Genomic DNA, 26,595 nt, shown 5'->3' with positions numbered 1-26,595 from the left:
GACACGACTCGTGGATCGCCAGGAAGGACCGATAGAGCTCTGCGTGCACGGATGCTGAAAGGCAACCAATCAGAGAGCCGTTTGAGAACACTCATCCTTCCCTCGGGTGATATTGACCCGAAAATAACGTAAAAAATGTAGTGTTCATCAGAGGAGTTAAGACCCTAGGACTTGAACCACGAATACACACAAAAAAAAAAAATGTATACACACACATTTGTACACATAGAAAAACCTAAAAATGCTCCAAATTCGAACTAAAAATGCTAAAACTTTACCCCAAAAAAGTATTGTATAATGTCTACATGTGTATCTGAATGCATACTGAAGAGAAACTGACTTTAGGACCCAGTGGAACAGCTCATTTGCTCCATATAGACTAGAGCTATAAGGACCTCTAGTGGCTAGAGTCATGAAATATTATGTTATTTAATTTTTTTCCCCACAAGAGGTCGCAAAGACACCCAGTGTAAGACATTTAGAGCTGAATTAAAAGGATTATGTGTGAAATTGAGAGTTATTGTGAATTTAAGTTGAAAGAATGTGTGGAATGTGCTTAAATTACTATTTATTTATTATGTGTTGATCAAATCTAGTAATTAAAAGGTAAATCAAATAAAAAATAACAAAAATCTCCCAAAAAAAATTGCATAAAAAAAATGGAAAAAATCTTATCAAAATGAAATAAAATGAGCTTTCTAAAAAAAAAAGAAAAAAAAGAAGTATAATTTTAAGGCTTCGGGTCATTTTGAAACGAGAGGGAAAGGTGTGTTACAAAGTGCGAGGGAATGATCGCCTCCATCCACGTACACTCGCTCTTCTTCAACAACATACCAGATTTCTTCTTCTTCTTCTGTTTTTCTTCATTTTTCTCGTCTTCTCCTTCCATCCTCGACAGCAACATCTCTGGGATCTAAAAAAAGAAGAGTCACATGACCAGAGAGACGGCACCTAACCGAACGAAAGAACACAGATGTGACAGATGTTGACCTTCTTCATGCTGCTGTCGGACCAGCCCTGCATCCACTGCACGGAGCACTTCCTGTAGAGGGCGGGGTTACTCTCGCAGTTAATGGTGAAGTGCTCGTTAGTGCAGTCCATGATCAACACCACGTGGAGGTTCTGCTGAACGCCTGCACAAACACACACACACAACACACTGATTTATGTCCTATCATAGTGTTTATTCAGATTTTGAAATAGCTTTTATATACTGTTATTTCAATTTTAGTTTTAGTCGTTTTAATCCTTCAACTTATTTTAGTTATTTCAGTTAGTTGCGAATAGTTGCGAATTTTCTAATAGTTTTAGTTAGTGATAATAACAATACTCACAAAGTACACACATACACACACACACACAAGCTGATAGTATTAGTTTTGTGGCTTGTTATTAGTATTGTGGTCACTGGAAAGACAAAAACCTTTAGCAGATTTACACATTTAAAATATACTTTAGTCTTTCTCTCCAGAAACATCTTCCATTTGTATGCAAATGTTTGTCCAATAACATGTTCTGTAGGATGAGAGCACTAGCAGTAGCAAGTACAAAATATGAGTTACAGTAAAGTCTACTGACATTTATTGAAACTTTTTTTTTTTTTGAGAAAAAAAACAACATTAACACACAAACATTTACATTTATGTATTTAGCAGACACATTTTTTTCCAAAGTGCATTCGTAGGGCGGCACAATATATCGAAATTATCGGAATATCGCAAATGTATATATATCGCAATATGCATATCGCAACGGCTTGCAATAACTGGGGTCATGAACTAAAGATGAAGAGAAAATCACTCACTCTTGGCTGAATAACTTCTGTAGCTTTAATAAGAATCAGGATATATTTAATTATACAGTGAAAACTAAGAAGTGTTTTATTTTTACATTTGATTATTCAGTTTCTGTAGTTTAATAACCCTAATGTAGGATAACCTGAACCCCTAAAGCCCACTGATGTTAAAATAACACTTCTTAACCACACTAAAACACTGATGTTCACTTCCAGAAGTTGTAGGGATGTTTTCTCGTCACATAAAGAATGTGAAACACGGATGTAAGGTTATATCACTTCAAATATATTTTAAAGATAATTTATAATTAGATAATTCGTTTATTTTACACACTTTAAGCATTATCGTATCGCATATCGAATATCGCATTTTTCTTCAATATCGTGCGGCCCTACAAGGTATAAAATAATCAAATTAAATAAAATGTAAACAAACTATTTTTAGTAACTTGATCAAATGTAATAAATAAATAAAATAAATAAATAAAATCTTTATCAGAATTATAAAATGTATTGAATTAGTAAAGAATAATATATAGCTGATGTCACCCACCTAAACATTTACATGTATGCATTTGATTTATATTTGCTTTTAACTAAAGTGACATATTGGTGATGTTGCAATGTGAAATGCATCAACACAGAAAAGCAAAATGTGAGACAATTGTGTGTGTGTGTGTGTGTGTGTGTGTGTGTGTGTGTGTGTGTGTGTGTGTGTGTGTGTTTGTCCTTACGTTGGGAGAAATAGTTGAGGACCGGCCCGGTAAATCCGTCCTGCGACGCCTGATCTTTCAGAGATGACAGTAGAGGCTCCAACTCTTCAGTAGAGTACAAGCCTGGAACTTCACCTGTTACCAACATAAAATATCCTTCAGTAATGATACTGTGTGTACCAAAGTTTCGTATGGAATGATATTGTTAGGCAACACACAGTGAGGTTTGAACTGACCTGATGACAACAGACTATTGACCATCTCCAGGAAGGACGGATGAACAAACTGATGATCTTCTAACAACAAAACGACCTGCTGACCGTCCACAACGGCCGACTGCATGACCTGCAGAGAGAGAGAGAGAGAGAGAGAGAGAGAGAGAGAGAGAGAGAGAGAGAGAGAGAGAGAGAGAGAGAGAGAGAGAGAGAGAGAGAGAGAGAGACACAACTAAACTCACAACTGTTCTTATCATGTCTGAATGTGGGTTCAGATGTACAAAAGCTTTTTTTCTTGTATATATAAATGTATTCATGCATTTGTTTACTGATTGCTTTATTGATTATTTGTTCATTGCTTATGTAATGGCCAATTACAACATGACTGTACAAGTCATGCCAATAAAGCTCATTTGAATTTGAATTTGAGAGAGAGAGTGAGAGAGAGAGAGAGAGAGAGAGAGAGAGAGAGAGAGAGAGAGAGAGAGAGAGAGAGAGACAGAGAGAGAGAGAGAGAGAGAGAGAGATTGAATGATGTCATGTGCTATTAATTGGCTTATGCTACTTATAAGTTTGTATTTTGAGCACTTCTTGCGTTGTTTTTGCCTCTTCACGATGACTCGCTTGCTTTAGTCCTCATTTGTAAGTCGCTTTGGACAAAAGCGTCTGCTAAATGGCTAAATGTAAACGTAAATGTGGCTAGCAGAGAGTCGGCATGGACTGAGACTTACAGTTTTCAGGTCAGATTTGAAGTGTTTGAGCGAGTAGGAGCGTGAGATTTTAGGAGTGAAGAGAGACGCCCCGTGCATGTGGCTGACCACACATGTAGCCGTGCGCCGGCCGACGCCGCTACGACCCGCGAGCAGCAGCGACCCGCCCGGAGAGCTCAGCACACGGTCCACTCGAGACATGTAGTCCAGAACCTCTGGAAACAACAGGATGTCCAGCTCACGGTTATCACGACCGTACAGAACTATTCCCTGACGACACACAAAACAAGATCATGCGCTCAAAACAAATCTCATTAAAAATCATATTTACATCATAATAATTTGAGTGCATGGTGACACTTAACAATAAGGTTCATTAGTTGACATTAGTTAACATGAACTAAGAATGAACAATACTTCGAAAGCATTTATGAATCTTAGTTCATATTAATCTCAACATTTACTAATAGGTTATTAAAATCAAAGGTTGTATTTATTAACTAACATTAAGGAAGATTAAAAAATACTGTATTGCTCATTCCAGTGTTACCGAGATAATGCACTCAAATCGTGAAAAACTGGAAGAACTGACTATGAATATGTGTAATAATTAGATTTCCTCTCTTACCTTGTGTATGACCTCTCTGAGGTCACTGGCGCTGAGACGCCCGAGTGGTTTGCCGTGCGGCGGGAGAGGCTGACCAGGGGAACGAGCCTCATGAGACGCCGCCCATGTGACGAAGTACGTATCTGTGGTAGAACAACACACAAATGAACAATCCAGGCTTCATGTATTTGATCAAAAATAAGGACAAATGGTGAGAATGTGAAATATTATTACAATTTGAAAGAACTGTTTTCTATGGAAGCTTGTTTCCGCCACTGAATAATAAATAAATAATAATAATTGCGACTTTTTATCTCACAATTCTGACTTTTTTTCTCTCACAATTGCGAGATATGAAGTCAGAATTCTGAGAAATAAAGTCGCAATTCTGAGAAATAAAGTCGCAATTCTGAGAAATAAAGTCGCAATTCTGAGATATAAAGTCGCAATTGCGAGATATAAAGTCGCAATTCTGAGAAATAAAGTCGCAATTCTGAGATATAAAGTCGCAATTCTGAGAAATAAAGTCGCAATTCTGAGATATAAAGTCGCAATTCTGAGAAATAAAGTCGCAATTCTGAGAAATAAAGTCGCAATTCTGAGATATAAAGTCGCAATTCTGAGATATAAAGTCGCAATTCTGAGATATAAAGTCGCAATTCTGAGAAATAAAGTCGCAATTCTGAGAAATAAAGTCGCAATTCTGATAAATAAAGTCGCAATTCTGAGATATAAAGTCGCAATTCTGAGATATAAAGTCGCAATTCTGAGAAATAAAAGTCGCAATTCTGAGAAATAAAGTCGCAATTCTGAGATATAAAGTCGCAATTCTGAGATATAAAGTCGCAATTGCGAGATATAAAGTCGCAATTCTGAGAAATAAAGTCACAATTCTGAGATATAAAGTCGCAATTCTGAGAAATAAAGTCGCAATTCTGAGAAATAAAGTCGCAATTCTGAGAAATAAAGCCGCAATTGCGAGATATAAAGTCGCAATTCTGAGAAATAAAGTCGCAATTCTGAGATATAAAGTCTTAATTCTGAGATATAAAGTCGCAATTCTGAGAAATAAAGTCGCAATTCTGAGAAATAAAGTCGCAATTCTGAGATATAAAGTCGCAATTCTGAGAAATAAAGTCGCAATTCTGAGATATAAAGTCGCAATTCTGAGATATAAAGTCGCAATTCTGAGAAATAAAGCCGCAATTGCGAGATATAAAGTCGCAATTCTGAGAAATAAAGTCGCAATTCTGAGATATAAAGTCGCAATTCTGAGATATAAAGTCGCAATTCTGAGATATAAAGTCGCAATTCTGAGAAATAAAGTCGCAATTCTGAGATATAAAGTCGCAATTCTGAGATATAAAGTCGCAATTCTGAGATATAAAGTCGCAATTCTGAGATATAAAGCCGCAATTGGAAGATATAAAGTCGCAATTCTGAGAAATAAAGTCGCAATTGCGAGATATAAAGTCAGAATTGCATAATATAAAGTCGCAATTGCAGGTTATAAAGTCAGAATTGTGAGATATAAACTATTCTGAGGTAAAAAAAATTTAATAAAAAAAAAGTCCGTAATTTTTTTCCTTAGAATTGGACTTTATATCTCACAATTCTGAGAAAAGATGTCAGAATTGCGAGATATAAACTCACAATTGCGAGAAAAAAAGTCCGAATTCTGACTTTATAACACGCAATTGCGACTTTTATTTCACGCAATTCTGACTTTATATCTCGCAATTCTGAGAAATAAAGTCAGAATTGCGAGATGTAAACTCGCAATTGTGAGATAAAAAGTCACAGTTATCTTTTAAAATGTTTTATTTTGTGGCGGAAACAAGCTTCCATAGTTTTCTATGTGAATAAGTTGTAATTTATTCCAAATAATCAGTAGTTTATTTTTGAAGGCGGAAAATTCCACCTTAAAGTTTCTCTAATACACTACCATTCAAAAGTTTGGGGTTGGTATGATTTTATAATGTTTTTGAAAGAAGTCAATTATGCTCACCAGGGCTAAAATACAGTAAAAACAGTGAAATATTAGTATAATTTAGAATAACGGTTTTCTATGTGAATATACAGAAAAGTGTAATTTATTCCTGTGATCAAAGCTGAATTTTCAGCATCATTACTCCAGTCTTCAGTGTCACATGATCATTCTAATATGATGATTTGATACTCAAGGAACACATGATTATTATCAGTGTTGAGAACAGTTGTGCTGCTTCATATTTTTGTGTTTTCGGGATTCTTTCATAAATAGAAGTTCAAAAGAACAGCAATTATTTGAAGAAATAAAAAATGATGGTAACACTTTCTATGAAGTTCATGCTTATTATGAATTATAGCTCCATTTATACTTATTTATAAGTATCACTATTCTACAAATATATTTATAAAGACTCATTAAGGCCTATACTGCATTATAAGAACAGTTATAGTTACATTTATATTATTTTAATAATTACTTATAAGTCATGCGTGTATGCTCATACTTCAAACTATAGTTCATTATAAGCGTGGACTTATTTTGTGACATTATAAATGTCTTTACTGTGGCTTTCGATCAACTGAATGAGTGTGAGTGTGTGACCTGTCATGTTGTCAAGCGTGTCCGAGCCCCAGTCGCCCCTGATGACGGAGGACAGGATGTTATCGAACACACTGATATCTTTAGAGGACACGATCCGGTCCCTGAACAGACGGCGGGCTTCATACGCCACCACCTCGAGGACTGAATCTACAGCGGATTTACCTGTGCACACAAACACACACACACACACACATGCTAAGACCCTCACAGGCTTCTATTGTTCATGAATTAAGCTCATTATAACCAGTGCACCCAAATCCAAACACCTTTTAGCAAGTCAACGTGTGAAATAAAAGTCACTAAATAGGCTAATGGCTCTAAAAGCTAGTCAGCTGCTGACCTAGACAACATTTTAGAGCATATAGGCGCGTTTCCATTACAGATTTGCACAAAACGTTTGCGATTTTTTCTAAATGTCGACAAAAAACAATTGCGAAATGACGGTGTTTCCATTAACCGATGTTATGCGACTAAAACTTCATTTTTTCCTGTCGCGATAAGTTATTCCAAAAATCATGGCGACGGATGTTGGGAGGTTTATGTACTATATCCCAGCCACTGCACTGGCCGTTATTATTAATGGAAGGAGACGTATGTGTGTTATCCAATCATTAATGGTGAGGGACGACCCTTATAAGTTACTTCAGGGTTTCTGCAGGTGTCTTCAAATTAAATTTAATGCTTTTAATGCCTTTTTTAATGCCTTTTTTTTTTTTTTTAATGCCATACACGACCCATGACTAACCACGGATGTTATAGTGCTGTCGATCGATTAAAAAAATTAACTCGATTAATCACACATTTTTTCTGTGATTAATCACAATTAAAAACACTGACATTTTTATAGGTTTATATTAGTTTATACATTTTATAATGTAATAATTTCACAGTTAATCTATATTTTAAATACTTCTTTAATGGCAAAATGGGACAAAATGCCCACATCACCTCCGCATGACAGCAATTTAGCTCCGGCCGCAAGCCATTACCAAACTGGTTCTGCGTGTTTATCACACTAACGTACATATTTTGCGACAGCAAATAAAAATGATTAATTATGAAGGCTATATTCAAATAAATTGATAATATAACATTTTCTTCAAAACGATCAAAATTTTTAATGCCTGTAGGATTAAAATTGTATGCTTTTTAATGCCATTTAAGGCCTTAATTTTCACAAAATCCATTTAATGATTTTTAATGCCCCGCGGAAACCCTTATACTTGTGAGCGGCACATATGAGGTGTTTCTGGGTGTTTCTCCCTCATCTCTGCTTTGAGGTCTTGATTGTGGCATTTATTTGAGGTTTAGAATCCAGTATTCCTGTAATTCTTTTTTCGTAATTCGAGTTTAATAAAGAACTCTGTCTCGTCTTCTGTCCAAACACACCGCGTCGTCTACGTCAGCTGACCTGGAAATGCGCTAAAACTGTTTCCATTGCAGTTTTGCGAAATATTTCTTTTTTGAGTTGCCTGATAAACCTCCTCATGCGAGCGTAAACACTTTTTTGAGATAAATGGGAGTTTTTGCGAAATTAATGCGTTTCCATTGGGCGTATTTTCAATTCGCAATTTAAATTTGCGCAATTTGAAGGGTAATGGAAACGCGGCTATAGATGTACTTCTGACAGGAAGACTGTTCCAAAAGACAGGCATGAAACATTATGCTGCCTTATAAGATACGTCATTTTGGTCACAATTTAAGGCAGCATAAATTCACTGTGAATAGTATAAATTGATTTTAAATATTATATTTAATTCAATCCTGATCAAATGTATCAACAGTTATACATTTATGCATTTTGGCAGTTGCTTTTATTCAAACTGCCTAATTTTGCATTACATTTTATCAGTTCATTCATTCCATGATAAATAAATGCATTGAAAATACAAATCAGTCACTTCTGAGGGTTCTGAGTTTGATTGACAGGAGATCTGACCAATCATAATCCACCACCTGCCGAATCCGCCACTTTTGTCCGACAAAGCAGTCAGGAAAGTTAGTAGATTAACGTTGGAGGATTTGAACTTGAAAAACGGTGTGTGACGTCTTTCCACAGTTAAAACAACACTCCTTCTGAAGTTCATTCATGTTTATTTGATGCTATAAATGAACTAGAAGGAAGAGATGATCGGTTCACGAGCAGCTTTAACTGAGACTCTACAGCGATCTGTCAGACACATTAAAGGAGCCACAAAACACTATTTATTGTTTACATTTCTTTAAAAAATGACCAAATTTTAAAGTTGAGACTTTGTTTCATATCAAAAGTAAGCTGGTCTGTCCTGTCTGTCAGTGTGTTGTCAGTGTCCTCTCTCCTCCGCGATGTATATTTCACTGTGTGAGAACATGGTGTGGCGTGAGAGAGGCGTGGCTTGTTGCACATAGCAACAGTAACTAAAGGGGGCGGGTCTTTGCATACAGTCAATTAGGGTTCTGCCTCAGAAGGTAGTAGACAGTGATGCGTTTCACTAGTGTTTCAGTCCATGTCTTATTTTATTCCTATGTTTCTGGGGACACTGAGGTGTCAGTTTTGGGACGTGTTAGTGAATTAGTGCTGGTTTAATGAATGTATTGAGTTCACCTGCACTCAGGTCGTATCGCAGCAGATTCAGGACCCACTGTGTGAGCAAACACGGGGTGAACAGGTAATGACTGTGATCATCCACCGAGAATTTAGCCTTCACCTAAAACACAAACACACACCAGTCAAAACTTACAGTAGCATACAGTAATGATGCTGAAAATTCAGAAATGATTACAGGAATACATTTCATTTTAACATATAGAAAACAAATAGAAAACAGCTATTTTAAACTGTAAGAATATTTCACTGTTTTTACTGTAACAGTCAAACTTTTTGAGCAAATAAATGCAACTTTTGAACGGTTCTGTACATCACATTTACACAATGACATCAACACAGACACTTTTTAAATGCCCAGTCACATCTGACCTGCTCGTACACTTGCACCAATGAGCCGGCGAGCTGGTGGATCTTCCCTGCAGAGCTCCAGGTTGGATCATTACCCAGAGTCCTCTGCAGCACGGGTTTCAGGTACGCGCTATAGATGGTCTGCAGCTGCTCTCTGTCTGGATAACTACAGGAGAGATGGATTAGTGTGTGTGTGTGTGTGTGTGCGTGTGTGTGTGTGTGCCTTCTTAAACATTTTTGGGGACAAATTTGTACCCAAAAGTGTGATAGACGTCACAAAACCACTCAAAACTTCCTTTTGAGGATGTCTTCATATATGCAGAAAGTCGTCTGTTAGGGTTAGGGTGAGGTTATAGTATTTATAACTTAGTTAACTATAACTATAACTTAGCTAACTTAGTATAAAAATAATGGAACTCTATGCAATGTCCCCATTTTATGAAAGCTTATTTAAAGATAAAAAAGGCGATTGTGACTTTTTATCTCAAAATTGCAATTTCGAGAGAAAAAAAGTGAGAATTGTGAGATAAAAAGTCACAATTACCTCTTGAATTTTTTTTTATTCCATGGCAGAAACAACAACAACAAAGAATTGTGATATGTAAATTCAGAATTCCAAGGGGAAAAAAGTCAGAATGGGAAGATGACAACTCGGAATTCTGAGAGGGAACATTTCTAAGATCTCTAAACTCGCAATTGTGAGGAAAAAAAAGTGTGAGAATTGTGAGAAATTACCTTTTATTTTATTTATTTTATTCCGTGGTGGAAAAAAGTGTCCATATAATTTAGATATCTAAGTGCACATGTGCAAGTGTGTGTGTGTATCAGTACTCACTCAATGGTGCAGATGCGCACGATCGAGGTGAAGCGTGACGTGAGCGGGTGCCGCCCCACAGCGCCACCTGCTGACATCGAAGCCACGATCTGAATGTTCTCCAGCCCGACCCACTCCAGGTTCTCATCATAGAAGCCCTGATATGTCAAAACCTGCAGAAAAAAAGTACTGTGAAAAACTGATTTGGTGCAAGAAACCTTGATTTGCACACAAAGAAAAGGTGTAGCATTCGACCTGCTGCAGAAAGGCAATGATGTTGCTGGTGCCCCACTTGTCGGGTTTGGGCAGGTTGATGTCTTTGAGGTAGAGCACTAGCCTCTCACAGTCTTTGGGACGGTACACGCGTCCCGTGTTGGAGCTGATGATCAAACACATGTGCGAGAGTTTCTGCAGGACGTGACGAGAGGACGTCTGAGCGCTGCAGTGCACAACGGACACCTGTGTGGAGCGAAGCTGAGCGAAAGCACAGCGCAGGAGCATCCTGACACACACACACACACACACACACACACACACACACACACACACACACACACACACACACACACACACACACACACACAGAGCATCGTATGAATCAATCTGTCATTCTGTGCATGTGTATTTGTATAAGCAGGATTCGACAGTGTGTTTCACTAACATTACGATTAATTACATCCAAAATAAAAGCTTGTGTTTACATAATATATATGTGTGTGTGTACTGTGTATAATTCTTTTGTATATATAAACACTAATTAAAGTGTGATGAAAACATGTAAATGTGAATGTGTGTCATACCCTTTCCCGCAACCCTCCGGCCCCACCAGCAGGAACGGCTGCCTGTGATTGGACGAGAGCCACGGGGTGAAGAGGTCGAGTCCGCGCTGCATGTCAGGTGTGTGTATGACGGGGAGATTGTGTGGGTTACTGAGGTCATCCTCACACACACCGTCCCCTCGCTGCAGCTCATACGCACACAGACGGCCGGACGCGGGGTCGTAGTACGTGTCCAGGGGCTTACGGGGGTCAGGAGGGCTTTCTCTGGCCCAACTCAGAACCTAAACACATTCAGAACATTAAGGTACCGTAACAAAACCACCTGATTATTTCTAGGATGGAAAATGACCATGAAAACTAAATTATGACTCTTTATGGTGCAAGAAACCTTGACTGACTTTAAGAGCGGACAACATAAAATGTAGATTTCGACCCCTGAGCGAATCACATCAGAGTTTCACTGCTGCTTCTTTAAAACTCAAGTTTTAAATTACGACTCGCGTTAATGTAAGGGAGCGGCTCCTAAACTTAATGACAGGTGATACGGCTGAGCAGGCATGAAATTACATTTCCCATGAATCAGGGCGACTCTAACCTCCTTGGCGAACTCCTGGTGGCATTTGAGCGCGAGGTTTCCTCCCAAACCACGGATGAGTCCAACGACAAACTGTCCTCTCTCTCTGACCCCTCTCAGGTGGGACAAACCGTTCAGCACCGTCCCGACCAGACTGGTGTCCACCACAAAATCACTCTGCAGAGAGACACATGGAGATGTGTATGATGCCGTGAACATGAACGAGTTAAAGTAGTGTGTGTGTGTGTGTGTGTGTGTGTGACGGGACGGCACCTGTTTGAGAACCCATTCCAGAGCTCTGTGGAAATAATCATTGAGCCAGTTCTCCAGATTCATCCTGTTGTCTTCATCCTCCCTCTTCAGCCATGACTTCACGAGAGAGCCAACGTCAGTGTCTTCATCACTGTAACACACGTAAAATGTAAACTGCAGTGATATTTAAATAGACATACATGATTGACTGCTTTTTGGGGACGGTACATGAGCAAACTGACAGCTGATTGGCTGATTTAGGTTGGATGAAGCTGTGCAGCGTTTAGAACGTCTCTCTCTTGAATCCAACACAGAAGTGACTTAAACTGCAGTTCATCGACTGGCCACTAGAGACCGGCTCCAAAAGAGAGTCAATCCCATAGACCCCCATGTTAAAATGCCCAACTTTACAGCAGAAAACGATATGTTTACAGCCTGGTGCAAAAAGTGGGTTTGGTCTATATAGCTAATTTTGCCCTTCATGACGACTGTGAGGAGGTTGAATTTTTTTATAACTCATCCGTTTAAATTATATTAAGCCTTAAAGTTCTGCATAACTAAGGGCGTGGCCGCTTGAGTGACAGGTGGATTGCCGCTGATGTCACTACTAGCCGTTTGTCTGCTGTATGTTAGCGTCACGTCACCTCAGCTAATCCCGCCTTTGGCCCATTTTTGTTTATCCAGGAGTGACGCGCTGCCAAGATGGCGACGGCCGGCTCCGCCCACTTTGGGCTTCAAAAATGCTCTTCAGAAACATACGGGTGACGTTACGCACACTACGTCCATGTTTTTTCACAGTCTATGGTTTTGAAGTGTTACCTGAGGAAGATCATGCCCATGCGGGAGATGGTGGCGGGTGAGGCGCAGCTCAGGTCGTGGGTCTCAAACAGGAAGTTGACGTTGGGGCCGAATTGAATCCTCTCACCGCTGGGCATCGTGAGTAAGCGATTATCATCCAGCACAGAGTTCAATGACTCAATCCACTCCGGGTCAATGTCTCCATCGCATATAATCCATGAGCTCACCTCTGAACAAGAGAAAGAGAGGAATGGAGAGCACCATCAGGAAAAAACTGAAAAACTGTGTGTATTGGGTGTTTGCTGAGTGTGTTTGGTCTTGGTAAAGCGTAATGTGTGTGTTTAGTGTTCATTATCAATGTTGATGTGTATTTACTAGTGCTGGGCAAAGATTAATCGCATTCAAAATAAAAGTTTGTGTTTACATAATATATGTGTGTGTGCTGTGTTTAATTATTTTGTATATATAAATACACACATATGCATGTATATATTTAAGAACAATTATTATTTATATATGTAATATGTATGTATAATATAAATTAATGTATAAATATATATACATGCAAATACAATGCATATGTGTGTATTTATATATACAAAATAATTATACACAGCACACACACATACAGTGCTATGCATAAGTTTAGACACCCATACCAAAGTTGACTAAAAAGAGGAATAAAAAAATCATCTTTTGGAAACTGAACTTAATGCCTTAATTAAAAAAATTTGGAAAAATCCAACCTTTAAGGACACCAATTTTCTTTGTGAATGAATAATGTATCGTAAATAAATAAATGTTCTTCCTTAAAATACAGGGTGCATAAGTTTGGACACCCCTATGTTAAATTCCCATAGAGGCAGGCAGATTTTTATTTTTAAAGGCCAGTTACTTCATGGATCCAGGATACTATGCATCCTGATAAAGTTCCCTTGGCCTTTGGAATTAAAATAGCCCCACATCATCACATAGCCTTCACCATACCTAGAGATTGGCATGGTTTTATTTCAGTTAGCCTAATAGCTAGTTTGATTTGCATTGAGAGATGATCTTATGGAAAGTACCCCATGCCAATCTCTAGGTATGGTGAAGGCTATGTGATGATGTGGGGCTATTTTAATTCCAAAGGCAAAGGGAACTTTATCAGGATGCATAGTATCCTAAAAAATAAATTAAAAAAAATACTTAAAAATAAAAATCTGCCTGCCTCTATGGGAATTTAACATAGGGATGTACTAACTTATGCACCCTGTATTTTAAGGAAGAACATTTATTTATTTACAATACATTATTCATTCACAAAGAAAATTGGTGTCCTTAAAGGTTGGATTTTTCCTAATTTTTTAAATTAAGGCATTAAGTTCAGTTTCCAAAAGATGATTTTTTATTCCTCTTTTTAGTCAACTTTAGCATGGGTGTCTAAACTTATGCATAGCACTGTATATTATGTAAACACATGATGCGATTAATCGTTGCCCAGCCCTAGTATTTAACATTCCCTGAATGTGTGTATTGTTTGGTGTGTTACTGTATTTGGTGTGTGTGTGTGTATGAGTCCTCACCCTGTGGCTCTCGCACCACCTGTCGTGCGGAGGACGTCAGCACCCCGTCGGACCACTCTCGCGTGTCCATGTCGATGTGTCCCAGGAGCTGCTGGCGTGGCATGGCTTTCGGGTTCATGGTGTACTGTTTGACCACCCGGCCCATCTTACCCAGCGCCGCCCGCAGCATCCTCCACAGAGTGGACTTCCCCGCTCCGCTGGGCCCGACCACCACCACACCCATCCTCTGCCGGAGCTGCTCGTACAGCTCCAGAGCCTTCTTTACCTACACACACACACACACACACACACACTTCAACATGACGGAGTTATATGATGTGGAAAACATGAACGAAATCATTGAACACACACACACACACACACACACACACACACACACTTCAACATGACGGAGTTCTATGATGCGGAAAACGTGAACGGAATCATTGAACACACACACACACACACACACACATACACACTTCAACATGACGGAGTTCTGTGATGCGGAAAACGTGAACGGAATCATTGAACACACACACACACACACACACACACACATACACACTTCAACATGACGGAGTTCTGTGATGCGGAAAACGTGAACGGAATCATTGAACACACTAGTGTTGCACGGTGTACCGATACTTCAAAAGTATCGCGATACTCGGAAATTAAAAACGTCACGATTCCTTAATTTATTAGTATCGATACTTCTAATAAGAATGACCGCGTTCCAGATTTGTAAGGCCGGCGACACACTGGCTGCGTGTCGTGTCCGTTTTTATTTCGGCTCCCATGTTAACTGCCTGCGTGAAACACGCGTCTGGGCGCAGCTCGCGTGCATGCTAGAAATAGAACCGACGCCTATTTTTCATGCGTCACGCAAGCGTGTTGGAAGCGTTCCCAGGCAAAATAGAATAGGAAAAGATGTTTCTATGTCATTTTGACACGAATACATATTAATAAATGACATTTTGATGTTTGAAAGTTTTGACATAAATACAATATAAATGTAATTTAAAAAAATATTATCGATTTTCAAATATTGCACCTCTCAATACAGAACGAATTATTCTGTAGCCTATTTTGCCGTCAACACTGCCGACGTTGTCTTTGCTGCTATATATTAATGTTTAACATGAAGTATAGGCCTTCCACAACTCTCTCCCCATATGTCAAATATCACCAATGAGGCTTATCATATGTTACCAATATTAAACATTGTTTAATATAATCGCTGTTCATATTTTTATTCAAAGTTCAGAATCAAGATAAAGCTCTTATGTTTTTATATTTTGATATTTCTTATTTTGTTCAAATGTTTAATATATCTGCTGTTCATATGTTCATTTATTAGTGTGTTATATGATTAGAATGTTGTCCCGGTTTTAAAATAAAGCACAGCAATGATATTTGAGAGTGTTTCTCCCTTTTCAGGAAAAGTATCGAAAAAGTATCGAAATCGCAATACTTGACTTGGTATCGGTATCGAAACAATAATTTTGGTATCGTGACAACACTAGAACACACACACACACACACACACACACTTCAACATGACGGAGTTCTATGATGCGGAAAACGTGAACGGAATCATTGAACACACACACACACACACACACACATACACACTTCAACATGACGGAGTTCTATGATGCGGAAAACGTGAACGGAATCATTGAACACACACACACACACACACACACACACACACACTTCAACATGACGGAGTTCTATGATGCGGAAAACGTGAACGGAACCATTGAACACACACACACACACACACTTCAACATGACGGAGTTCTATGATGCGGAAAACGTGAACTGAATCATTGAACACACACATACACACACACACACACACACACACACACACTTCAACATGATGGAGTTCTATGATGCGGAAAACGTGAACGGAATCATTGAACACACACACACACACACACACACACACATCAACATGACGGAGTTCTATGATGCGGAAAACGTGAACTGAATCATTGAACACACACACACACACACTTCAACATGACAGAGTTCTATGATGCGGAAAACGTGAACTGAATCATTGAACACACACACACACACACACTTCAACATGACGGAGTTCTATGATGCGGAAAACGTGAACGGAATCATTGAACACACACACACACACACACACACTTCAACATGACGGAGTTCTATGATGCGGAAAACGTGAACGGAATCATTGAACACACACACACACACACACACACACACACACACACACACTTCAACATGACGGAGTTCTATGATGCGGAAAACGTGAACGGAATCATTGAACACACACACACACACACACACACACACACATACACACTTCAACATGACGGAGTTCTATGATGCGGAAAACGTGAACGGAATCATTGAACACACACACACACACACACTTCAACATGACGGAGTTCTATGATGCGGAAAACGTGAACTGAATCATTGAACACACACACACACACACACACACACACACACACACACTTCAACATGATGGAGTTCTATGATGCGGAAAACGTGAATGGAATCATTGAACACACACACACACACACACACACACACTTCAATATGTGGTAAACGTGAATGGAATCACTGAAAACGGTCATAAAAATGTCCAGTATAACGCAGAATGTCACTGATTTTGCCAAAGTTAGAATGAATACATCAACAGGAGGGCTGTGCACTGAATCAAACTGCGATATGAACTCGTGTCTGTGAATACTGAATCATGATTGATCTCCTACACACACTGAAGCACGAGTGACGCTCGCGGTGTTTGTCTCACTATACGAGGACATGAACTCTGCAGAGCCGCTCTGAGAGTCTCGTCAACAGCATTTCAACATCTCAGTTCAGAAAAATAGCATGAAATACACAGAGCAACTCAAAGGCCTTTACCACCAACTAAGTAAAAGTTTGGCTCAACTTGAAGAAATAACGAAAGAAATCCAGAAATATTAAGATGGAAAAAGAAAAAATAATTGTAGAATTTCATATGGCCCTAAAAAAAATGTTTTTGTTCAACTTTTAATAAATTGTGGTTAAAGTATATAAAGCATGTATATGAAGTATAAAGTATATAAACTATGGTTAAAGTATGTTTCATTATTTCAATTAAACATGTTTGCCAAAGTACATGACATATATATATATATTCTTTCTTCTTTTACCTAATTCCTCATCTTAATATTTCTGGATTTCCGTTGTAATTTCTTCAAGTTGAACTAAACTTTTACTTAGGTTGTCATAAAGGCCTTTGGGTTTCTGTGTATTATATATATATATTATATAAATAATATAATAATTATTTATTTTAAAAATATTTTTTGCTTTTGTAAAACTAAATGAAAACGAAAGTCAAAGAAGTCATTAAGGGTATGACAAAATTGATAATTTTTTTTTTTCAATTGAACCATTAAAACGGAAACCAGAAATATTATATAGAGGGGAAAAAGCAATACACACACACACAAAAAAAAAAAAGGGGAATCTTGAAAAATGGACATGGAAAAAACTAAATGTGGGAGAAACAAAAATGGTACTTGGGGAGAAAAAAATAACAACACAGATTTCATAGAGCCCTAGGTAGGGTGCATAGGCATGTACACAGATTTCATAGAGCCCTAGGTAGGGTGCATAGGCATGTACACAGATTTCAGAGCCCTAGGTAGGGTGCATAGGCATGTACACAGATTTCATAGAGCCCTAGGTAGGGTGCATAGGCATGTACACAGATTTCAGAGCCCTAGGTAGGGTGCATAGGCATGTACACAGATTTCATAGAGCCCTAGGTAGGGTGCATAGGCAGGTACACAGATTTCATAGAGCCCTAGGTAGGGTGCATAGGCAGGTACCTGACTGGGAATGATCTCCAGCCGTGCCTCTTCATACACAGACAGCAGGGCGGATTTGAGCGTCTCGTATTCCACATCTTTAAAGTCCACTCCAGGAAACACGTCTCTGACCAGGGCATCAAACCGAGAACTATCGGCAAACGTCAACTTTGACATGGTGTTTAACCTCAGAGCCTGAACCACGAACCAGCTCTCCTTCACTGCAGACACACATGAGGAGAGTACACACACATGGACCGTTTATTGATCAAGTGATTATTGATTCCAGTGAGAGTCTCTTACTGGGGTTGTTGTTCAGTCTCTGTAACTGCAGTAAACTCCCACAGCCTTTCAGGACCGTCTTTAGCGCACGCAGACCCCAGTCATAGTGTTGCTGAGGCGTCAACAGCTCTCTGAACACACACACACACACACATATTCACATGCATTTATATTCATACATAAATATCAAATAATTAGATTTAAAATAAATTATATATACGCTACTGTTCAAATTGATATCTTTGAAAGCTGCATTTATTTGATCAGCTTCAGTGTCACATGATCCTTCAGAAATCATTCTAATATGATGATTTGATGATCAAGAAACATTTATGATTATTGTTAATGTTGAAAACAGTCGTGCTGCTTAATTTTTCTGTGGAAACCGTGACGCATTTTATTTTTCAATCTATTAGATAGCCTCCTGAGACCCAGAAAAAAAATATGTTTTGAATTTAGTTTTTTTTCATGTCATCACATTGTGTAGAGCATAAGAAACAAATGTTTAAAAAAACATTTTTGAAAAATGATATTTTATTCATATGCTGTCCTCAGTAGTGGACACCAGGACTCAGTTGTTTAAAAAATAAAATGTCATGAAATGATATGCATAGGCAAAAACAATGGGATTTATTTTTTTAATTATCAATAAATGTTGAGGTTTCAGGATTTATTTTAACAAAAATGTTTATAAAGATGATTCTCAACTATGTTATGAAAGATATAACGGAATGAATTGATGCACCATTTTACTTTATGCAATATGTGGGTAAAATGGGCAGAAATTAATATTCCCATTCTATGCAATATATCTATACAGTGTATCTAATGTGTGTTCTTGAAGCAACATTTAATGAAAGAAGAAGTGTAATAATTGGAGTAATAATTAGCAACATTTGAATAATAATGTCTAATATTTCATAGGAATATTGATGTATAACTTATTTCCATATTCACTTGTTGTGTCTCCCATAATGCCTGATAAACATGATGTAAGTCCTGATGTCTCTACATGTAGGAAATCAATGCCCTGCTCTGGAACAGAAAGTGAGTTTTTGATCTGAAACCCCATAACGTTTTCCTGAGATGTTGGATTATGAAATACAATGTGAAAAGTAGTCCGATTTAAATTATAATTACAATATATTATCATATTTCCATGAGAGTGCTACATTTGATCACTAAATCAATGTCAGACATTTTTAAAGCCCAAGGAGAAGTTGTTTTCATGGTGAAACCTCCAAACATTTGGCATCTCTGGAAAGCCCTGATTGTGCTCTTTACGGGACACCCAGGCTGTGACATGTGACATGTACGGTGTCAGAGAAATACACTAAAATATAATGTCAAAAGTCAAAAGTCTATTCCTGGGTCCCAGGAGGATAGAATTATAAATGTCTTTACTGTCACTTTTGATCAATTTAATGCATCCTTGATGAATGAAGGTATTTATTTATATATATATATATATATATGTTATATTACACAAACACTCAAGCTTCTACCTGGCCAGATTGAATATAGCGACCAGTTTTCTTCCAAGTGCCTTTCCTTCCTTAAATCCCTCTGAATACAGGATGACCTCAGCGATGAGCTCGTTATCAGGACTCGTCATGGCAACCGGTCGGAAAAGCTGCTTCAGATTATCCGGCAACTTCTGCCGCCCTCCGTATCCTTTACCGGCTGGGTTCAGAGTAATAAAGACGCCTGAGTTTGGGTCCAGTTCCACCTGAAAACACACACAGACGCTCTCAGACTCATGAACTGAAGCGTGTATAGCCCTATTCAGACAGGGATTAACTTTACTAGGGTAGATGGAGTGATGTAACTTTACCACAGGACGTCTGTAATATTAATGGCCGATTCGCACGGGATCAGAGATCTCAGTAACACCAGCAGAAGTGGGAGAGTAACTCGCTTTACACACCGCCGTCACACTCATGTGTGTATTACGCTGCTTCCTGATATCATGTGCACAAGTTATGTCCGGTGGAACGGTGTATTAAGTAACTTCAGATTGGATTGTGTTGGTAATAGACACTTATCTAACGCTAAAAGATGTTTCGTGCCTCTAACAAGTGCTGTCGATCTTCTCTCTGATCTGAATGGTGTGTGTGAAACACTTGAGTTTTGCCACAGACTCGTTCCAGCGTCTAGAACGCAACTGATGCTTTTTCAAGCGTCTCCATACTTGAAAAACCGCGGAAAACTACTTTTAAACAGGAAATGACGGAATATTTATGTACACATTTACAGCGGGTCTATCCGCACGGGATCAGGATCACCTGAGGTCATTTTTCCAGACCTTTTTACTGTAGGTAAAAGTCGCCGTAATCTTTACTGACATTGTCCACATTACAATTTAGAGTCTGTTATCAGAGGAAACTGTCTAAGTGTTTCAGAAATGTACATATACAAAATCACAGTGAGCGAAAAATGTATTAATTTAAACAATGTAATGACTGAAGTAATGAATACTTGTTTGTTAAAGTCGACATGAAATCAAAATTGACCCTATTTGCTTTATTAGCGCAAATTACTAGTCTTGTGGTCAAGTTAATACACAGAAAACAATTGTTTGCCGTGATAATCTTTAATCAAAATCTGAAAAGTTACTTCCGGTCTGGAATGGCGTTCCTTCTCTGATGATGTCAGTTTGATGGCTTGGGTTGAAAATGCTTAACCACTCCCCTCAAACCGCTAGTTTTCACTTGGAAATACGTCACAACACTGGAGAAAAGTCGTTTGCAACTTCCGGTTCACGAGGACTTTAAAAAATGTATTAATTGTTCAAACACTGTTCGTTCATTGGCCAGAGGAGACGAATTTAAAATGTAATTTAATATTCAACAATATTATTGATCTGCCTGCATTGACACTATTATACAAGAGCTGAACTGAGCTGGACGATGACATCACGGTTTACTCCAGAGCGGCTATATATATACAGTATATATAAATGAACTAAATTAATATCTTTTTTAAAACAAAAATGAACCATCACTGAATTTACTTAAGCTGTACTGTGACGCTATTTTCTTCTGGAAACAAACTTTTTTGCATTATTCTCCTGTTATCTCTGTAAAGCTGCATTGAAACAAAGGGCCCTATCTCGCACCCGGCGCAATTGACTTTGTACACCAACGTGTTTCATTCCTATTTTGCACCTGCGCACAGCGGACTTTTCCCTCCACAGACGCACGTTGGTAAATTAGGGAATGAACTTGCGCTCCTGGAGGCGGTTCAGCGAAAAGAGGAGGCGTGTTCCGGCGCAAACGTTCCCTGGTGCTATTTTGCAGTTTCAGAAAACAATTCCTCCACTGACCAGGAGAAACCTCGTCTAAAGTTGCACATGTTATTCAAATGCTATTTTAAGGGCGCATGCTTGGCCATAATGTAGCGTGTGCACATACACTTTGATTCTCTCATCTACACAGAAGCAGCAGTTTTCATTTTTGCAAATCATAGGCTACATTATTACAAGGAAAAATATTAACACACGAGGGAAATAATTGTTGTGTCCATGAAGATGTGAAAAATAGTCATAAATCTAGCTTACACATTTACCCAAATTATTATATGCCTGTTTAACCGAAGCTAATTTGGGTGTGTTTCTCCATCCCCAATGTCACTTCTCTGTGTTTTACGGCCCTGACGAGAACGTCGGTCTCCTCGGCTGTGAATTGCTCCTGACAAGCGCGCCTGCTCTTAAAGGGAATGTGAGATGACGCTCTGATTGGTTTATTTCACGTTACGCCCAAACCACACCTATGAGTAATGAAGCTACTACAGACCAACCCATTTTAGATTTGCGTGATCCACTCAGAAAGTTACTTGCGTTTCGTGTTTGATACTTTCGTTTCAGATCGATAAAATAGGGCCCAATGTGTATTGTAAAAAGCGTTTATTCTATATAAATAAATGTGACTTGACTTGACAAATGAAAAAAAGCTCTGGTAATAATGACTTCACCGCACCTCTCCGTGTTACACTACAGGGCGTGTGTCTGTCGCACCTCTTTATTGAGCAGCTGGCAGGAGGTCCGGTGGTTCTTCAGTGAGTTCTGGATGGCCTGGATCTGCATGGAGACGGCGGAGAGCACGGTCTCTTCCAGACGATTGAACTCATCAAAACAGCCCCACGCTCCACACTTCACCAGGCCCACGAAGATCCGCCCCATGGACTTCACATCTATACCCTGATACACACAGAGTTCACACAGCTTCACACATCAAACCTGTTTCACCGATGTCGAGTTGCCTGATTCACTTTTCCAGCACTGGCAATTCTCAGAAACGTGAAGATTAATGCAATGTTTCATTTGCTAGCATCAATATAATACTGAATCAGTAAGTGTGTGTGTGTGTGTGTGTGTACCTCATCACAGTTGAAGACCAGCACTTGTCTGCCAAACAATCCTCCCAGGGCTTTGACGGACTCGGTCTTGCCAGTTCCCGCGGGGCCGTAGGGGTTCCCGCCCAAACCCATATTCATGGCCTGTGTCAGAGTCAGATAGCACTTATCCGTGAGAGGTGTGTGTACCAGTTTAGGAGCGTTGCCCTGAAAGAAAGCGAGAGACAGAGAGTCAGCCTGAGGATTCGGCTCTAGCCTTCATGTGAGACTGAACCAGCATCCCTTGTGACACTTATTATGTAATGGTAATGTGTCCAGTGTAGGTCTACAGGTGTGCATTCAATTCACTTCACGTGTGTTTGTACAGCGCTTTTCACAATACACATCATTTTAAAGCAGCTTTACAGAAAGTGCATGAGTCCACATTACAATTTAGAGTCTGTTATCAGAGGAAACTGTCTAAGCGTTTCAGAAATGTACATATACAAAATCACAGTTAGCTAAAAAGGTAATCATTTGCATCACAATCAGGCTCAGTGTCTCATGTCTGTGCTGATCATGTGACCCTCACCTGATACTCATAGGTGTAGCTGAACTCAGCGTCCACCATCTGTATGGAGCAGCACTGGTCTGAGTTCAGGTAGAATCGCAGCTGTTTCTTCCAGATCCAGTCGTCAGTGGTGTGAATCTGAGCCTCTCTCAGACTCTGAACCACTGAGATGTTGTGGATCACGTCCAGGATCAGAGCCTTCAGTTTCAGCTGCAGAACTCTTGATTCTACGGGACAAAACCATCAGAAACTCAGAATCTGACGCTAATGACGTCTGACAGCAATAATGAAGTCACACACACTTGAAGTGCAGATTTGATTGGGAGCAGAGGTGGTGTTGTTAAACAGAGGCACATGAAGAACAGGCTAGAAGTGTTTGTGATGGATCAGCAGCAGCAGTTTTTCCCTGAGTGACTTATAAGCAGAATTACCCCATAATAACTGTTAACAGTGTCAGAAGATCCATTTACTTGAATTTATAGAGAGTCTTATTGAAGATTCAGTGAATAAACCCCTGAGCTCATAAACGGACTAAAGAGCTTTATGGATGTTCACATCGCTTTATTTGTTTGATTAATCTGACGATTAGCAAACGATGTGAATATGCAGCCAGAGAATTAGAGGCAGTGAGGAAAAAAACCCTCAGGTTCACATTAAAGATATTAAACACACAGAGCAGTGTCTTTGAACAAACCCACACACACACATTTACTACATCAAAATGAGGACATAGCATAGATGCCTATTTATTTAATATAAAGCCAATTATTATGATTATTATTTTGAGATTTTTGTCAGACATATATATATATATATGAGATCCTTATTAATAAATGTATGTCTGACAAAAATCTCAAAATTATATATATATAGTTTTTCCCATTAATTACCGAGACTGTGGCGGCACAATGAACTGAAAATATTTGTAAACTTCTCACAATAATATAAAAGTTCTCTGAAGTTTGCGCCATTGCTTTGGCAAAGTATTTGTCAAACTAACTAATATTGAAAGCGTGATTTGGCTTTGTGCTCTTATCAAACTATATAGTCTATTTGTGCTGCATGTTTCAAAGTGAAGCGAGAACTTTGCTCACAAGATCAGCTCGTGATCCGGTGTTTTCCACGTCTCAGAACTGAACCTGCCGGAACCCAATTTCAGAGGTTCCCAAATTTTGATCGATTTTTTTATGATTGCTTAAAAATTAATGGAGAAAATTGTGTTTTTCCAAGCACCCATGAGATTGTCTCCTATATATATATGTATAGAGGGGGAAATAATTATTTGATCCCCTGCTGATTTTGTAAGTTCGCCACTTACAAAGAAATGTCTATAATTTTTATGGTAGGTTTATTTTAACTGATAGAGACACAATATCAACCAAAAAATCCAGAAAAATCACAAATCCAGCACATGAAGTGTTAGAAGTGAAAAAATCATAATTGTATTAAAGGAATACTTCACTTAAAAATGAAAATTCTGTCATCATTTACTCTCCCTCAAGTTGTTTGAACACTTTTCATCAGATTTGAGTAAGGTGAGGTTTAAACACACACTGTACCTGCAGTGTCGTCCGTGTTGGTGTCTACACTGGTGTAGTTCTCCAGTTTGGCGCTGAGCTCCTGCTCCAGCTGATGGAGGTTCTGCTGGCGGATGGCATTCTCCACATCCGCTGTGAACTGGATCTGCTCCGCCAAGCACAGGATCTGGAAACAGAGTCAGTCCACAGTCACTTCAGCTCAACCGCAGAAACTCATGGGTGTTTCTGAAGTGTGTGTGTGTGTGTGTGTGTGTGTGTGTGTGTGTGTGTGTGTGTGTGTGTGTTACCTGAGAAGGGAAGCGTGTGGGGTCCACGTTTCCTTTCTTCCCAGCATTCACACACTCACACAGATGATGTTTCAGGGTGTTTTTCATCTCTGTGGAGAGAGCGCTCAGCCAAACCTGCCATCAACCAACAAAAATAAAGTAATATTAAATATATATTTATTAATATTATATATTATTTAAATATACAGTATATATATATAAATAATAAATATAAATAAGTCAATGAATATAACTTGTATATATATATATAGAGAGAGAGAGAGAGAGAGAGAGAGAGAGAGCGCTCAGCCAGATCTGACACCAACCTACAAAATTAAAGTAATATTAAAATATAAAATATTGCTAAATATAACATATACATAAAATTTGTCAAACCTGACACAAATCCACAAAATTAAAGGAATATTATACATAAAAGAACCAAACTATATATGTATTCTGTTTATTTTATTTTTTATATGAATGAAGAAAACACTAAACTTAAGATATTGATCTGACAAAATGATTTGGCAAAAAGGCAAACAGGTTTTATTTTACTAAAAACAAAAAGCTCACATGAAAAAGCATTCACTGACTACAACATAATCAGTTATTAGTATTTCGTTGGTTCTCTTGTGCTCATGATTTCTTTGCATGACAGCCTGGCCAAAAATGACGTCCACACAATCTGGCATGTTTCACTGTGTTACCACAAATAAAACAACGGACTCCAAGCACAACTATGTAAAACATGTCCAGACAGACAGCATGACGGAGGTCTGACCTCCACGTCGTTGGAGATGCTGATGGTGTTCTGGAGCGCCACCGTCTCGCCCTCCAGTGACTTCATGGCTGTGATGCTCTGGAAGCTCGGATCGAACTCCACACTGCTGATGCCTTCAACACACAATCATCCATGTCTCTATGTGCAGCTGTTTGTGTGATCATTGTGAACACGTGTGTGTGTGTGTGTGTGTGTGTGTGTGTTACCTGCGAAGAGTTTCTTCAGGTGTGTGTGTATGACAGTAGGGTTTGTGGCCTGTCCGAGAATCTCCAGTAGATCGTCGTCTCCAATGAAGTAAAAGCGAGGGAATGCAGAACGCTTCTCCTGCATGGGTCACACAGGGGTCGAATGAATATACTGTATATATTTATATTTAAATATTTATATATTAATATAACAATATTATAAAAAATATATAATAGATATTTTTCAGGCATAATTTATATTAAACCTATATATTATATATAAAATAAATATTTTAATATTGATTATTTCTACTGTCATTCACACTGTTCAACATGATGGTTTTGAATTGCTTGAAATATGATTGGAATCACTTCAAAAAACATCATCATGATTGTGTGTTTGGGACATGGATTTTAATGGTGAGACTTTTGTTTTTTTAATCAGGATCTCAAA

General features: G+C 38.6%; 1 protein-coding gene across 1 annotated transcript in view; it reads right to left on the bottom strand.

The window, feature by feature from the left end:
* dync2h1 (dynein cytoplasmic 2 heavy chain 1) overlaps nt 1–26,595 on the bottom strand; it is a 123,592-nt gene that overhangs the window by 62,811 nt on the left and 34,186 nt on the right. The window contains exons 29-55 of the mRNA XM_084418454.1: nt 26,163–26,280; nt 25,957–26,069; nt 25,194–25,307; nt 24,928–25,072; nt 23,390–23,595; nt 22,843–23,025; nt 22,481–22,663; nt 19,971–20,194; nt 18,487–18,596; nt 18,205–18,404; nt 14,351–14,615; nt 12,807–13,014; nt 12,009–12,138; nt 11,757–11,912; nt 11,183–11,442; nt 10,638–10,884; nt 10,404–10,555; nt 9,590–9,734; nt 9,218–9,320; nt 6,634–6,795; nt 4,062–4,183; nt 3,455–3,703; nt 2,745–2,853; nt 2,530–2,643; nt 991–1,133; nt 835–913; nt 1–54 (exon numbers count right to left, since the gene is read on the bottom strand). The exon at nt 1–54 is cut by the window's left edge and continues 107 nt beyond it. Of these exons, the coding sequence (XP_084274580.1) occupies nt 1–54; nt 835–913; nt 991–1,133; nt 2,530–2,643; nt 2,745–2,853; nt 3,455–3,703; nt 4,062–4,183; nt 6,634–6,795; nt 9,218–9,320; nt 9,590–9,734; nt 10,404–10,555; nt 10,638–10,884; nt 11,183–11,442; nt 11,757–11,912; nt 12,009–12,138; nt 12,807–13,014; nt 14,351–14,615; nt 18,205–18,404; nt 18,487–18,596; nt 19,971–20,194; nt 22,481–22,663; nt 22,843–23,025; nt 23,390–23,595; nt 24,928–25,072; nt 25,194–25,307; nt 25,957–26,069; nt 26,163–26,280 (4,294 nt within the window). The remainder of the gene's footprint in view (nt 55–834; nt 914–990; nt 1,134–2,529; nt 2,644–2,744; nt 2,854–3,454; nt 3,704–4,061; nt 4,184–6,633; nt 6,796–9,217; nt 9,321–9,589; nt 9,735–10,403; nt 10,556–10,637; nt 10,885–11,182; nt 11,443–11,756; nt 11,913–12,008; nt 12,139–12,806; nt 13,015–14,350; nt 14,616–18,204; nt 18,405–18,486; nt 18,597–19,970; nt 20,195–22,480; nt 22,664–22,842; nt 23,026–23,389; nt 23,596–24,927; nt 25,073–25,193; nt 25,308–25,956; nt 26,070–26,162; nt 26,281–26,595) is intronic.

Source organism: Rutilus rutilus, assembly GCF_951802725.1.
Source record: "Rutilus rutilus genome assembly, chromosome: 9".
In the NCBI taxonomy this organism is placed as follows: Eukaryota; Metazoa; Chordata; class Actinopteri; order Cypriniformes; family Leuciscidae; genus Rutilus; species Rutilus rutilus.
This window is presented reverse-complemented; position numbering and strand designations above follow the sequence as displayed.